Below are 13,212 nucleotides of genomic sequence, written 5' to 3'. Positions count from 1 at the left end.
CTGAAAACAGACCAAAACTAGAGCTAAACCAGAGCTAAACCAGGTCTAAACCAGGCCTAAACCATGTCTAAACCATGTCTAAACCAGAGCTAAACCAGGCCTAAACCATGTCTAAACCATGTCTAAACCAGGTCTAAACCAGGTCTAAACCAGGTCTAAACCATGCAGTGGGTCATGAATATTTATCTGTGATTTCACAGGAGTCTGAAGAGGAGAAATGTTATTATACTTATCAAATCCAGGCAAGTAGCGGAGGGCCAGCCCGCCATCATTGGTGTGAAATTATATATATATATATATATATATATATATATATATATATATATATATATATATATATATATATATAAATAAATAAATCTATTATTTAATTCATTTCACATCATCTTTATTAAGGATACAAGTGCAGACAGATGCCTAAGGGCAAATATATATATATATATATATATATATATATATATATACACATTTAAAAAAAAAATTATATTACTTGGCATGTTTGGCAGGCCGGATTATAAAGACAAACAGGCCGTTTGTGGCCCGCGGGCTATAGTTTGCCCACCCCTGCTCTAAATTGTATAATCCGTGTTAAAGTAAAATCCAGAGTTAAATGTGTTGAAGCAGCTCTGTGTCTGGTTTCTTTATTCTCTTCTTTTATCGTTTACCTTCTCATTTTGGATCAGAAGTCTGACTCCGCCCAACGTTTCCTCCGACGGCTCCACCACCAGAGAGAAATCCTTACCAGAAACCATTCACATTTTATTTAAATCATGAACAGCAGAAAGTGTTCCTCTTGATTCAATCTACTTCACAAATAACCACAATGTTCTGTTATTCAGTGTCAGAGAAAAACATAAACAAAGCACAGAATCTGGTGTTTTCAAATGTTTATGGAGCAGATTTACCTTCGATCGACCCGTTTTTGTCATTATTTGTTTGATAAAAAATGAAACACCACCAAAACCTTTTTGTTTCACGTGCCTTGGGTTTGGCCATAATGACAAATTAAAAGACTCATTTCTCAACAATATAGAATGAGCTCAAATGCGTCTGTAAATGTCTTTGATGAATTTAAAATTTGAAGCTCAGACTCACATTTCACTAAAACGCTCTGAACAATTATATTTCAGATTTGACTCAACATTTTTCCTGTCCAAAGTTTATAATTGTACTTCCTGGTTGGACATGAGCACAAATATGATATAGAGGTGATTCCACAGCTGTTACCTAGCAACCAGACTGTAAACAAGAGCCAAACTCCACATAAACGACAAAACAGTTCTGATCTGCCACAATAATACCATAAAACATCCTTTATTTAGTCCAACCATGGATTCATGGAGTCAGAAAAGTGTCACACTCTGATGACATCACAGAGGGACTCAGCTCTACTTCCTGTCTTTCTAAACTCGTATTTTTCTAAATGTAAAACTATGACAAATATTTACCGCAAGTTCTCTCCTTCAATCTAAGTCATATTTATTAAAAGAGCCGAATCTGTCAGACACAAACAAACGTGCGGCGCGCGCTTTAAAACGATGACGCGTTTGTTTACAGATGACGTCATGAGCTCGTGCACGCTGGACTTGATCTGACCATCAGTGTTTCTAGAATCACTAACTTATTTTATTATAACTAAAAGCTGCATTTAAACACAGTTCGAGCCGCTCCATCTGTATTAAACACATTTGGTCTGAAACAAACAATTCAGCTTTAGATATATAGATTTTACTGTCACTAAGTAAAACTTTAGCAGAGCTTTAGCTCGTAACTGCGTCGTGTCCCTGAAAATTCACTTACACTTTGTTATTTTCAGCCCCAAAACTAAACGTTTCATACTCGTCTTTAAAATGTAAAAAGCCAACACTGTAAAGTTATGTTTTTTATTCCAACTTAATCCAGTTTCCCACTTTAATTAAGCAAAAATAAAAGTGACAGCGCTTTAAATAAATCAGATCTTTGTCCAAACATTTAATCACGTCATTATTTATATTAGGGATGGGCATATTTCACTTCAAAATGACAATACAAAACATTTAAACCTGCGCATTGGTGTTTCTCTGAACTTTCAGATGCAAATCAAGACTTATTTCCTTACCTCATCTGAAGACATGGTTAAATCCACCTGGAAACGGCACAAAAAACAACTTTATTTTACCAAAAGCTTCATAAAACGCACTTAAATCACTTTTATCGATCATTTACGTGGAATTATATTGCGCTGAAGCGAGAATGACGAGGGTGAACGCCCGGAACAAACAAACATGCTCAATTTAGTCTCATTTAAGAACGTTTTTAATCAACTCAAACACGTGCGACACCGAAAACACTTTCAACAAACGGTTTAAAATGTGTGAAATGTCGTTTGGTTATTATTAATGTTCAGTTTTAGGTTAAAGCTGCTGTTCTCACCTGCTGCGGCCAATCTGCTACTTTCACTTTCCTTTTCTCAGGAAACTGAGTAAGGAAGAGCCACAGTGTCAGCTCTGTCCACACGAGGGAGCCACAGTGTCAGCTCTGTCCACACGAGGGAGCCACAGTGTCAGCTCTGTCCACACGAGGGAGCCACAGTGTCAGCTCTGTCCACACGAGGGAGCCACAATGTCAGCTCTGTCCTCATGAGGGAGCCAGTGTCAGCTCTGTCCTCATGAGGGAGCCACAGTGTCAGCTCTGTCCACACGAGGGAGCCACAGTGTCAGCTCTGTCCTCATGAGGGAGCCACAGTGTCAGCTCTGTCCACACGAGGGAGCCACAGTGTCAGCTCTGTCCACACGAGGGAGCCACAGTGTCAGCTCTGTCCACACGAGGGAGCCACAGTGTCAGCTCTGTCCTCATGAGGGAGCCACAGTGTCAGCTCTGTCCTCATGAGGGAGCCACAGTGTCAGCTCTGTCCTCATGAGGGAGCCACAGTGTCAGCTCTGTCCACACGAGGGAGCCACAGTGTCAGCTCTGTCCACACGAGGGAGCCACAGTGTCAGCTCTGTCCACACGAGGGAGCCAGTGTCAGCTCTGTCCTCATGAGGGAGCCAGTGTCAGCTCTGTCCTCATGAGGGAGCCAGTGTCAGCTCTGTCCTCATGAGGGAGCCACAGTGTCAGCTCTGTCCTCATGAGGGAGCCAATGTCAGCTCTGTCCTCATGAGGGAGCCACAATGTCAGCTCTGTCCTCATGAGGGAGCCAGTGTCAGCTCTGTCCTCATGAGGGAGCCACAGTGTCAGCTCTGTCCACACAAGGGAGCCAATGTCAGCTCTGTCCTCATGAGGGAGCCAGTGTCAGCTCTGTCCACACGAGGGAGCCACAGTGTCAGCTCTGTCCACACGAGGGAGCCAATGTCAGCTCTGTCCTCATGAGGGAGCCACAATGTCAGCTCTGTCCTCATGAGGGAGCCACAATGTCAGCTCTGTCCTCATGAGGGAGCCAGTGTCAGCTCTGTCCTCATGAGGGAGCCAGTGTCAGCTCTGTCCTCATGAGGGAGCCACAGTGTCAGCTCTGTCCTCATGAGGGAGCCAGTGTCAGCTCTGTCCTCATGAGGGAGCCAGTGTCAGCTCTGTCCTCATGAGGGAGCCACAGTGTCAGCTCTGTCCTCATGAGGGAGCCAATTCATGAGGGAGCCAATGTCAGCTCTGTCCTCATGAGGGAGCCACAATGTCAGCTCTGTCCTCATGAGGGAGCCACAGTGTCAGCTCTGTCCTCATGAGGGAGCCAGTGTCAGCTCTGTCCTCATGAGGGAGCCAATGTCAGCTCTGTCCTCATGAGGGAACCACAATGTCAGCTCTGTCCTCATGAGGGAGCCACAGTGTCAGCTCTGTCCACACGAGGGAGCCACAGTGTCAGCTCTGTCCACACGAGGGAGCCACAGTGTCAGCTCTGTCCACACGAGGGAGCCAATGTCAGCTCTGTCCTCATGAGGGAGCCACAATGTCAGCTCTGTCCTCATGAGGGAGCCACAATGTCAGCTCTGTCCTCATGAGGGAGCCAATGTCAGCTCTGTCCTCATGAGGGAGCCAGTGTCAGCTCTGTCCTCATGAGGGAGCCAGTGTCAGCTCTGTCCTCATGAGGGAGCCACAATGTCAGCTCTGTCCTCATGAGGGAGCCACAATGTCAGCTCTGTCCTCATGAGGGAGCCACAATGTCAGCTCTGTCCTCATGAGGGAGCCACAATGTCAGCTCTGTCCTCATGAGGGAGCCACAATGTCAGCTCTGTCCTCATGAGGGAGCCACAATGTCAGCTCTGTCCTCACGAGGGAGCCACAATGTCAGCTCTGTCCTCACGAGGGAGCCACAATGTCAGCTCTGTCCTCATGAGGGAGCCAATGTCAGCTGTCCTCATGGAGCTAGTTTCAGCTCTGTCCTCACGAGGGAGCCAAAAGTCCTTTTGAATATACTTATAACTGATGTGTTTACTTTGCCATTATTAGTCTGCCGTTTTTATTTTACATTTACTTTTCCCCTCCGTTCCTTAAGAAATGAGGTTCCTACTTTGTTTATAAGAGTTCTATTGTATTTTTAAACTTCCTACAAGTTATGTCCTTTTCCTCTGCATCTACCTGCGTTGCAACAATGAAATTTCCTCGTTTGGACAAGGACTCTGATCTTAACACCATCCAAATAACAGACTAGGGACAATTTTGAAAAATCTAAGTCAGTCAAATGCAAGTCATAGATGAGCCACTGACTTTGGCAAAAGGAAACTAAATCGATAAATGGACAGTTTTCACTGAGCGAGTCATAATGTTGCATTTGGACTGTTTGAGACTTTAGGTTTGTATAAAAGACACGAGGCCTGAGGTTTGAGGGCCACAGTTTGGGAAGCCCGGCATTAAGTGAATTTTCTTGAATTAAAAATCATTTTATTCCACACGAGACCATTTTGAAATGTAAAACAAAATTTTACACAGACCGAGTCCAGTTTCTTTTTACAAATTTATTGACAGTTTAGAATCTGAGCTTCTGGAAGAACCACTTGTTTTTGCCAGTCTTGTACCTGAAACAAACATTTACATCAGAGCGAGAACAAAGACATTACACCAGTATTTAAATCTGCAGTAAATATATTTATAGATTTACACCAATAAAGCAGAAGTTTGTGGAGGAACGTTAACGCTATGGAAAACAGGAAGTGACACTCTGGACAGAGCACATTTGACCGTCTGAGGATTAATAAAATTTAAGTGTCTCATGTTTTTATGGTGAAATAAAAAAAATACTTTTAAATGTTTTGGCAAATCGAGCAATTTGGAAATCTCAATTACAAACAGGAAGTAGAATAGAGATTTCCAGTTCAGGGATAAAAAGTTTGATAAATTTAGAATATATTCATCTAAACTTTAGTTCAATAGTCGACTCTGTCAAATGCCCTTTAAAGGTCAAAATGATAAAAACCTCTTGATAGTTTATTTTAATCTGTAATAACTGCAGTGTTGTGATGTGTAGTCAAAGCGGCTGAGGTTCAAAATGAGCACGTTGTGTTGTCTGACCGTCTCACCTCTCCTCAAACTTGACCTTGGCCTCTCGTCGGGCTTTGCGTTTGAGCGCTGGGTCCCGGAACACGTCTTTGTTCACCACAGTTTTGTCCAGAGGGATGTCCACGGAGTATCTTCAGGACAAAGGACCAAGTGAGACCACATTAAACACAAACCAAGACCTTTTTAGACCCAAGACCCCATAAGCCAAACCCAGGATCTTTTTGACCACGTTAAGTATTGATCAAATAATCTTTATAAATTGTGGCTTTTTAGTCAGAGGCTGTTCCAGGTCATTTCTTTGAGTCACATTTTTTTGCTCAAATGGAACTCAATCATTTCAGCTCTCAAACTTTTAAAATGTACTTTTCAGTCCAGTTAAACCATGTGGCGCAGTAGAAAGTACTGCGTCTAAACATATTGATGTATCAAACATTTCACTCAGAAATGATTGTTACTTCCCACAACTGATTTTTATATTAATTCTCATTTTAGAATTCCTAAAGAGTTTCCTTCACAAATCAGACTCAGAACTTCCATCTACAATTAAACAGTTGCGATAAGAGAAACACAGGCTCATATCTCTTAATAAAATACGTACGACCGTTCAGAAGCAATAAGTGATTAAAATGAGTTCACGTAAAGCACAATTTCAATCGACACAATCTTCAAAAGGCTCAAGAAAACATTTTTAAGCTTTATAAAAAAGCTCGGAGTCTTGTTTGGAGCTGCACTGGCGCTTACTGAACACACTTTAATTTATCATCTCATTCACAAAATGTCAATGTCACAAAACATCGAGATAGTCAGAGGAACTGATCTTGCAGCTTTGATTGGCTCAGAAACATGGTCCGTTTGTCTGATCACTTTCCACATCTAGAAATTTAACACTTAACCTTTACAAAAAGGAAAATAGAAAAGGCACCAGGATCAGTCAGAGCGTCTGAACTAAAACAAAGGTAAAATAGTCACATTTGTAAAAGCTTCAACACAATCAATTAGTTTGTCCAGAATCCAGATGAACGTGATCAGAACAAAAACTGCACCAATAAAGCCCAAAACTCACTTTAAGGAACAATGGAGATTTTTTGGCGCCAAATTTGAGTCCCATTTCCTGGTGGCGTGGGCAGCAGAGTAGTTCATTCACATGTCGATCATAGGATGCACCTACTGCTCACCTGCAGCCTTGTCGGCTCGTCCCCAGGAGAGCAGCATGTTTCCCTTTGTCTAAGCGCATTGATCTATCTATAATGAAGTTCCCTCAGTGTACAGGACAAAAGACAGAAACAGTTCGAGCTCAGAAGAGACGAAAAAGCATGTGTAGAAGTGAGGCTTTTCTCTGCTTCTGCACGGAGTGTGAGGGGGAGTATGCATGTGCATTTCTGCTCCAATTCTCAAATCGGCAAAAAAACTCTATTATTCCTTTAAAGGCGGTATGGACGATTTTTCGGCGATTTGAGAACGCAGGCGGAAGTGCGCATGCGCACTCCCGTGTGGACGGATACAACACACACGTGCGTTTGTTTATTAGCGCAGCGGAGCGCATCGCATCTCTCGTCTCCCGTAGATTTGTCCACTTCTGCGTCAGCTCGAACCGTCTTTCTCAGTCTTTATTTTGCCCCGTACACTGAGGGAACTATATTATGATAGATCAATGCGCTTAGGCACGCGGAAACGTGGGGACGAACCTGATGCGGCTGCAGGTGAGCGATAGGTGCGTTTTATGATTGATACGTGGCAGGACAAATTTATCCACGCCACGAGGGAATATAAAAAATTTGATGGAAAAAAATAAAAAATAAAAAACTCGCCCATACCACCTTTAAGATCGCCGTGCGGCTTACCACTCGCGCAGTGATCTTAATACGTGGCGATATTTTTTGGTCATGGCGGTGACCAGCCGAAGCATGGCAGCTCGTCATGCTAAAACTCTTCAGCGAGAAGACTAGAGTGCAAAGGCTGACCTGGTGGCATCAGGTGTAAATGACACTAGAGCACACAGACCTGGTGGGCATCAGGTGTAAATGACACTAGAGCACACAGACCTGGTGGGCATCAGGTGTAAATGACACTAGAGCACACAGACCTGGTGGGCATCAGGTGGTTGTAGTTGAAGACCTTGACGAAGGCCTTGATCTTGGACCTCTTGGCGATCTTCTTCTTGCCCATGGTGGTGGTGACTTTTCGGGGGTAGCGGTCGATGCCAGCGACCAGGGCGTGGCTGTAGGGGCGGTCTGTCGTGCCGTCGTCAATGTTCTGGGGGAAAAGGGACAGGAAGAGCCGTTAGAACACACCTTTAAGATTTATTTCGGGTTTTAGGAAGGGTCATATTTTATAGTCTTTCCGAGCCATCAAACCAATACATTCTTTTAAGACGCTCGGCCCGTTTCAGAATACCATGGCAACAATCTGCCCTGTTAACAGCATGTTTCCAGTAGATTCATTAGTATGCAAAACAAACAAAGCTCTTCAAGCTCACTTAACCCCAATGGACATCTATAAATGATTTGATGACTTAAATTAGTCAGTCATAAATGTACTTAGAACGTGACATTTAGGTTAAGATTACATTAAATCCATTACAAACTAGTTGAAGCTAAATTGTGGGACTGCTTTACATTTAATCCAGGGACAAAACAAGTCACACTGAAAAGGAAGTGAACGCTGAAGATATTTCATGCAAAAAATTAATAAATCATAAAGCGGAGACAAATAACTGAAGTATATTTGAAGTATAAACTAAACCAGATCAAACTGATGACTCCTGAGGGTCTCTGCAGAAGGATCTTTACACGGGACATTTTCAGGACGTACTTTGACGATAACAGCTTTGCGTCCGGCGTAGCGTCCAGCCAGGACCATCACCACCTTCCCAGGCTTCATGAACTTGCCCATTTCTGCAGGAAAATGACAGATTAGCGCCTAAACACTCCACAAATGAGAAAACGTGTCAGCTAAACCCTGCGCCCTTAGATGTTCGGCTGTTAGCGCTGGAGCTAATGAGTTAGCATCAATAGAGCGGAAAATACACTCGTTTAAACCCTGAAAAACTACTTAAAATGTAATAGCCTTGTTTTGAGCGCGTGTCAGGGTCAGAACATAAATGTAGAAGTTATATTTAGTCACATTAAAACACTGAATGTTCTTGTTTTGGGGCAAACACTGAAGTAAGCGAGCTGCCATGTTCAATGCAAAGCTAACGCTACACGTCGCATCGTTTAGTGAACGCTACACGTCGCATCGTTTAGTGATCATTTCAGCCTCATCGTTTATAAATATAAAGAAATAACATATATATCCTGTAGACTAAGTCGTGTGGAGATGACCTGACATGACAAACGTGATTAATAAATGCGGTTTGAAGACGATGGATGCAGATTATGGGTAGGAAAACGCCACTCACTGCTGCTGCTCCACGGACACCGCTAAAGAAAAGGAAGTGGAAGCCGAGTTTGGTGCACTTTGACCCGGACTGCAGCTGCGTCACTTCCGGCTCAGACCAGATACCGGATTGGATTTTTTTTGGGTTAAAAATGACTTTCTCAAAGAAAAAAAAAACGGCCAATATAGTTTTTTAAAACGTGATATTCTCAAGTTATTTTATGACAGCGTCACGTTATTTTGTGATTGTTTCGGATTAAAATACAAAACTGAAAAATGAATAACTCAAAATAACAAAAATAATCAGTTATCTGAAAATAACCTGATTGTTTTCATGTTAAAATGAGATGTGTAAAAAGAGGAAATAGGCAACGCTGAAGGATCAATCCAATTTTGCAGATCTGTATGAACAAGTAGAAGTTGTAATAGTAGTAGTAGTAGTTGTAGTATAGTAGTAGTATAGTAGTAGTAGTAGTATAGTAGTAGTATAGTAGTAGTAAAGGAATAGTATAGTAGTAGTAGTAATAGTCCTTGTAGTCATGTTTTTGTAGCTTTTGTTTGCATTTTTATCCCCTATAATCACGTTTTTGTCACTTTCAAGTGACTTTTCTGTCGCTTTTGTCACCTATAGCCACATTATTTTTATTTTAGTTGTGTTTTTGTCACATTTAGTCATGTATTGCCACTTTTAGTCACTTTAAAGTCACTTTAAAGTCACTTTTTTACTCAGTTTAGTCACGGATAGCAAAGTTTTTGCTACTTTTAGTTATGTTTTTGTCTCTTTTAGCTTTTTAGATTTCTGTTGCTTTTAGTCACGTTTTTGACACTGGCAGTCAAGTTTTTCCACATTTAGTTAAATATGAATAAAAAATAAATAAATGATTCTCAGATACTCAATCTCACCCAGATTACAAAACAAACAGATACAGAGTTATTACTTATTTCATTGTTAGTAGGCCACTTTTATTCTTAATGTTTGGCCTGGTGAAAAAGCAATTATAAAATAAAAAGTACTACAGGTGTTACTAATATCACTGCTGCTGCTGCTAAACCTGCACAAATAAACCACTTTATGACATACTGGTGTAAAAGTGACTGCTCGTGCGACACTTTGACTTCCTGGCTGTTCCCCGCCTGGTTCTGTTGCTTACACTTGTCCAAATATAACCCGGAGTTGGCGCAGGTACAGGAGCAGCGAGGGAGGAGCCACAGTTCAGCCCAGGACAGCGTCAAGGGCAAAATCCACTACACAAATCAAAAAAACAGGGGCCAAGCTTTGCAAACATATTCACGTTTATTTCAAATTCACCAGGATTTTTTTTTTGTGGCTGTGGTTTCCTCAGCAGTGAAGGTAAGAGCAGCAGGTTTGTGCATGTTTGTTACATTTGAGTTTCCGTGTGACGCAGAAAACCAACTGAAGCACATGCCACAAGTGAAAAACAACAGATGAAACAACTCGAGTTAAACCAACCAGCTAATTATGTTAAGTTTAAGTTACTTTCCCTCTTATTTAAAGGTGCACTTTTTTGGTATTACTTTGCCTGAAATGTTCCATAGTATGGCTTTGAACGGTCTTGCATTTTTTAAATACAGACGTTTTTAAGGCTCCAAAATTGCATGATACAAAAAATATTGACCTAATAAATGAATCTAAATCATATATACAATTCAATCTAATTTATTTTTGTAACGCCAAAAATCACAACAGCAGTTTCTTCCAGGGCGACAATGAAAAACAGATTAAACAATGTTCATAGGGACTTGGCAATGTCCCAGGGTCCTGAGTCCTTAGACAAAATGTCCCAGGGTCCCGAGTCCTTAGACAAATGTCCCAAGGTCCCGAGTCCTTAGACAAATGTCCCAGGGTCCCGAGTCCTTAGACAAATGTCCCAGGGTCCCGAGTCCTTAGACAAATGTCCCAGGGTCCTGTGTCCTTAGACAAATGTCCCAGGGTCCCGAGTCCTTAGACAAATGTCCCAACGTCCCAAGTCTTTAGACAAAAGTTCCAGGGTCCCGAGTCCTTAGACAAATGTCCCAGGGTCCCAAGTCCTTAGACAAATGTTCCAGGGTCCCGAGTCCTTAGACAAATGTCCCAGGGTCCCGTGTCCTTAGACAAATGTCCCAGGGTCCCGAGTCCTTAGACAAATGTCCCAGGGTCCCGTGTCCTTAGACCCTTCTTCTCAGCCAGGAAAAACTACAAAACCTCCTTGGGAAACAATATAAACCTGGAGGAGTTCAGTCTGCAGTCACAGTGAAGGAGAGATCTAACTCTTACAGACGGACAGACTTAAAAAAAAAAATAGAAATAACTTTTCTTTACAGTTAAAAACTCTCCCACAAGATTATTTGTGACCAGGACCTTTAGACTTGAAACATCTTTAAACTTAAAGTATAGAACTTGAACTTGAGGCCAAAAACTTGAGACTTAAAGACTTTTATATGTTCTGTTTTCCCTCTCAGATGTCGGTGTTTCCTGCTGTGTAAAACACGTCTGTTGTATTGTTTTCCCTCTCAGATGTCGGTGTTTCCTGCTGTGTAAAACATGTCTGTTGTATTGTTTTCCCTCTCAGATGTCGGTGTTTCCTGCTGTGTAAAACACGTCTGTTGTATTGTTTTCCCTCTCAGATGTCGGTGTTTCCTGCTGTGTAAAACACGTCTGTTGTATTGTTTTCCCTCTCAGATGTCGGTGTTTCCTGCTGTGTAAAACACGTCTGTTGTATTGTTTTCCCTCTCAGATGTCGGTGTTTCCTGCTGTGTAAAACACGTCTGTTGTATTGTTTTCCCTCTCAGATGTCGGTGTTTCCTGCTGTGTAAAACATGTCTGTTGTATTGTTTTCCCTCTCAGATGTCGGTGTCTCCGGGAGCGCTCGTGGCTCGGCGGCTGTTGGCGGCGGCTTCTGCTTCAGCCGAACACGATGGCGGAGGTACAAAGACATTTAAAACAAATAAAAACATACAATAATCTGATTTGTGCTGTTTTCCTGCAACTCATTATTTAGTTATTTCATTTGTTTGTTTGTTTGTTGCTTACCTCCTCTCGTGTCTTCAGCTCGCACGTGGAAGATCCTCTCGTTTGTGGTGGCGTTTCCGGGCGTGGCTGTGTGTATGTTCAACGCCTACCTCAAGGGTGAACACGAAAATGACAGTGACTTTGTCCCGTACAGCCATCTGCGCATACGCACCAAGGTACACGTACTACAAATACAACTACTACTACTACTACTCCTACTCCTTTTATCCCGTAGACGAGTGGGTGTGGCTGAGGGAGCGCAGAGCTGTATTTACGTGGGACTTTAATCAGGGCAGTGTCTCGTCACAGAACATTTGAAACAATTTTTTTTACTAAAAAACTAAGGTTTGATAAGCACTGAGTGGAGCCATCTCTGCAGACGGGAACCACAGCCCAGAGCGACAGTTTAAATCTGTTTTTATGCTTTTATCTCTACAGAAGTTTCCTTGGGGTGACGGGAACCACAGTCTGTTCCATAATCCTCACGCCAACCCACTGCCGGGCGGATTCGAGGGCTCGGACCACTGAGCGCCTGGTGCGAGGGCGTCTGCAGGGAGCTAAAGACATGCTAACAACACGCTAACACGTCTGAGCTCTTCTGCCGATGCCTTCACTGTAAGCTTCACACTAATAAACAAATGTAAAGAATCTGCTGCTGGTTTCATTCGTTTCAAACTTTCAGATAAGTTTTTGTGATCAAATGATGGTTTTAATCATTTTCCTTCTTCTATAAATTACACATGTCATTACCGTGAACTTGTTCCAAACCCTGCTCAACGTGAGAAAAGCACAGACACAGATGAAGTTAATGTTAATGTTTTTTATAACAAAAGTACGTTTTTTTAACAAAAATAAACCGGTTGAATCTCCAGAAATGTTTTTCCCCTTTAAAAGTTTAAACAAATGCATTCTAAATGAACTAATTCACTTTTTACCTGTAGTACATCAAATAAAGAAAAACACAGAGACAGAAACAGAATGGTCAAGGGAAAGCAGAACCCTATTTCTGGACTGACACGCCCCCGGTCTGGACTGACACGCCCCCACTTCAGTCATTGTCGTATCCAAATTGAATGGGGGAGTAGGATAGACGTGTGTGGAAGTCCAGGTGTCCAGGTGTTAACTTGGTGTAAGTAAATCACTACAGTCTAAGCTCCTCCGTAGCGTGTGTAAGCGGCTGCAGTTTTCGGTAGGATTATCACGAACAAAAGACTTGAACGCACAAGACAATTTTACACATACCCCAGGTCATCCATATCTTTCCAACGGGAACTTCTAAAACACATTAGAACGTACAACACTTTAACTTCCATGACTGCAGTCAGTCATGGAAGTTAAAGTGTTGTACGTTCTAATGTGTT

General features: G+C 42.2%; 3 protein-coding genes across 3 annotated transcripts in view; 1 reads left to right on the top strand and 2 right to left on the bottom strand.

Moving 5' to 3' along the window:
* Positions 1-2,125, bottom strand: part of ifi35 (interferon-induced protein 35) — a 342,343-nt gene extending 340,218 nt beyond the window's left edge. Inside the window, exons 1-2 of the mRNA XM_072442750.1 lie at positions 2,099-2,125; positions 666-737 (exon numbers count right to left, since the gene is read on the bottom strand). Of these exons, the coding sequence (XP_072298851.1) occupies positions 666-737; positions 2,099-2,113 (87 nt within the window). The 5' untranslated portion in view covers positions 2,114-2,125. The remainder of the gene's footprint in view (positions 1-665; positions 738-2,098) is intronic.
* Positions 2,126-4,904: 2,779 nt separating this feature from the next.
* rpl27 (ribosomal protein L27) lies at positions 4,905-8,929 on the bottom strand. Its single transcript, XM_072442751.1, has 5 exons — positions 8,864-8,929; positions 8,275-8,357; positions 7,547-7,716; positions 5,484-5,594; positions 4,905-4,982 (listed from the first exon to the last, which is right to left on the bottom strand). Exons 2-5 carry the CDS (start codon positions 8,353-8,355, stop codon positions 4,934-4,936), a joined length of 411 nt encoding a protein of 136 aa, XP_072298852.1. The 5' UTR covers positions 8,356-8,357; positions 8,864-8,929; the 3' UTR covers positions 4,905-4,933.
* Positions 8,930-10,046: 1,117 nt separating this feature from the next.
* cox6a2 (cytochrome c oxidase subunit 6A2) lies at positions 10,047-12,499 on the top strand. Its single transcript, XM_072442753.1, has 4 exons — positions 10,047-10,192; positions 11,687-11,765; positions 11,891-12,027; positions 12,290-12,499. The coding sequence occupies exons 2-4, from the start codon at positions 11,687-11,689 to the stop codon at positions 12,377-12,379; spliced, it is 306 nt and encodes a 101-aa protein (XP_072298854.1). The 5' UTR covers positions 10,047-10,192; the 3' UTR covers positions 12,380-12,499.
* Positions 12,500-13,212: the final 713 nt, after the last annotated feature.

Source organism: Eucyclogobius newberryi, unplaced genomic scaffold (assembly GCF_026437365.1).
Source record: "Eucyclogobius newberryi isolate DKJ021-1_F unplaced genomic scaffold, fEucNew1.0.hap1 SCAF_13, whole genome shotgun sequence".
Classification (NCBI taxonomy): Eukaryota; Metazoa; Chordata; class Actinopteri; order Gobiiformes; family Gobiidae; genus Eucyclogobius; species Eucyclogobius newberryi.
Note: the sequence above shows the minus strand (reverse complement) of the source record. Positions and strands in the feature narration are given on the sequence as shown.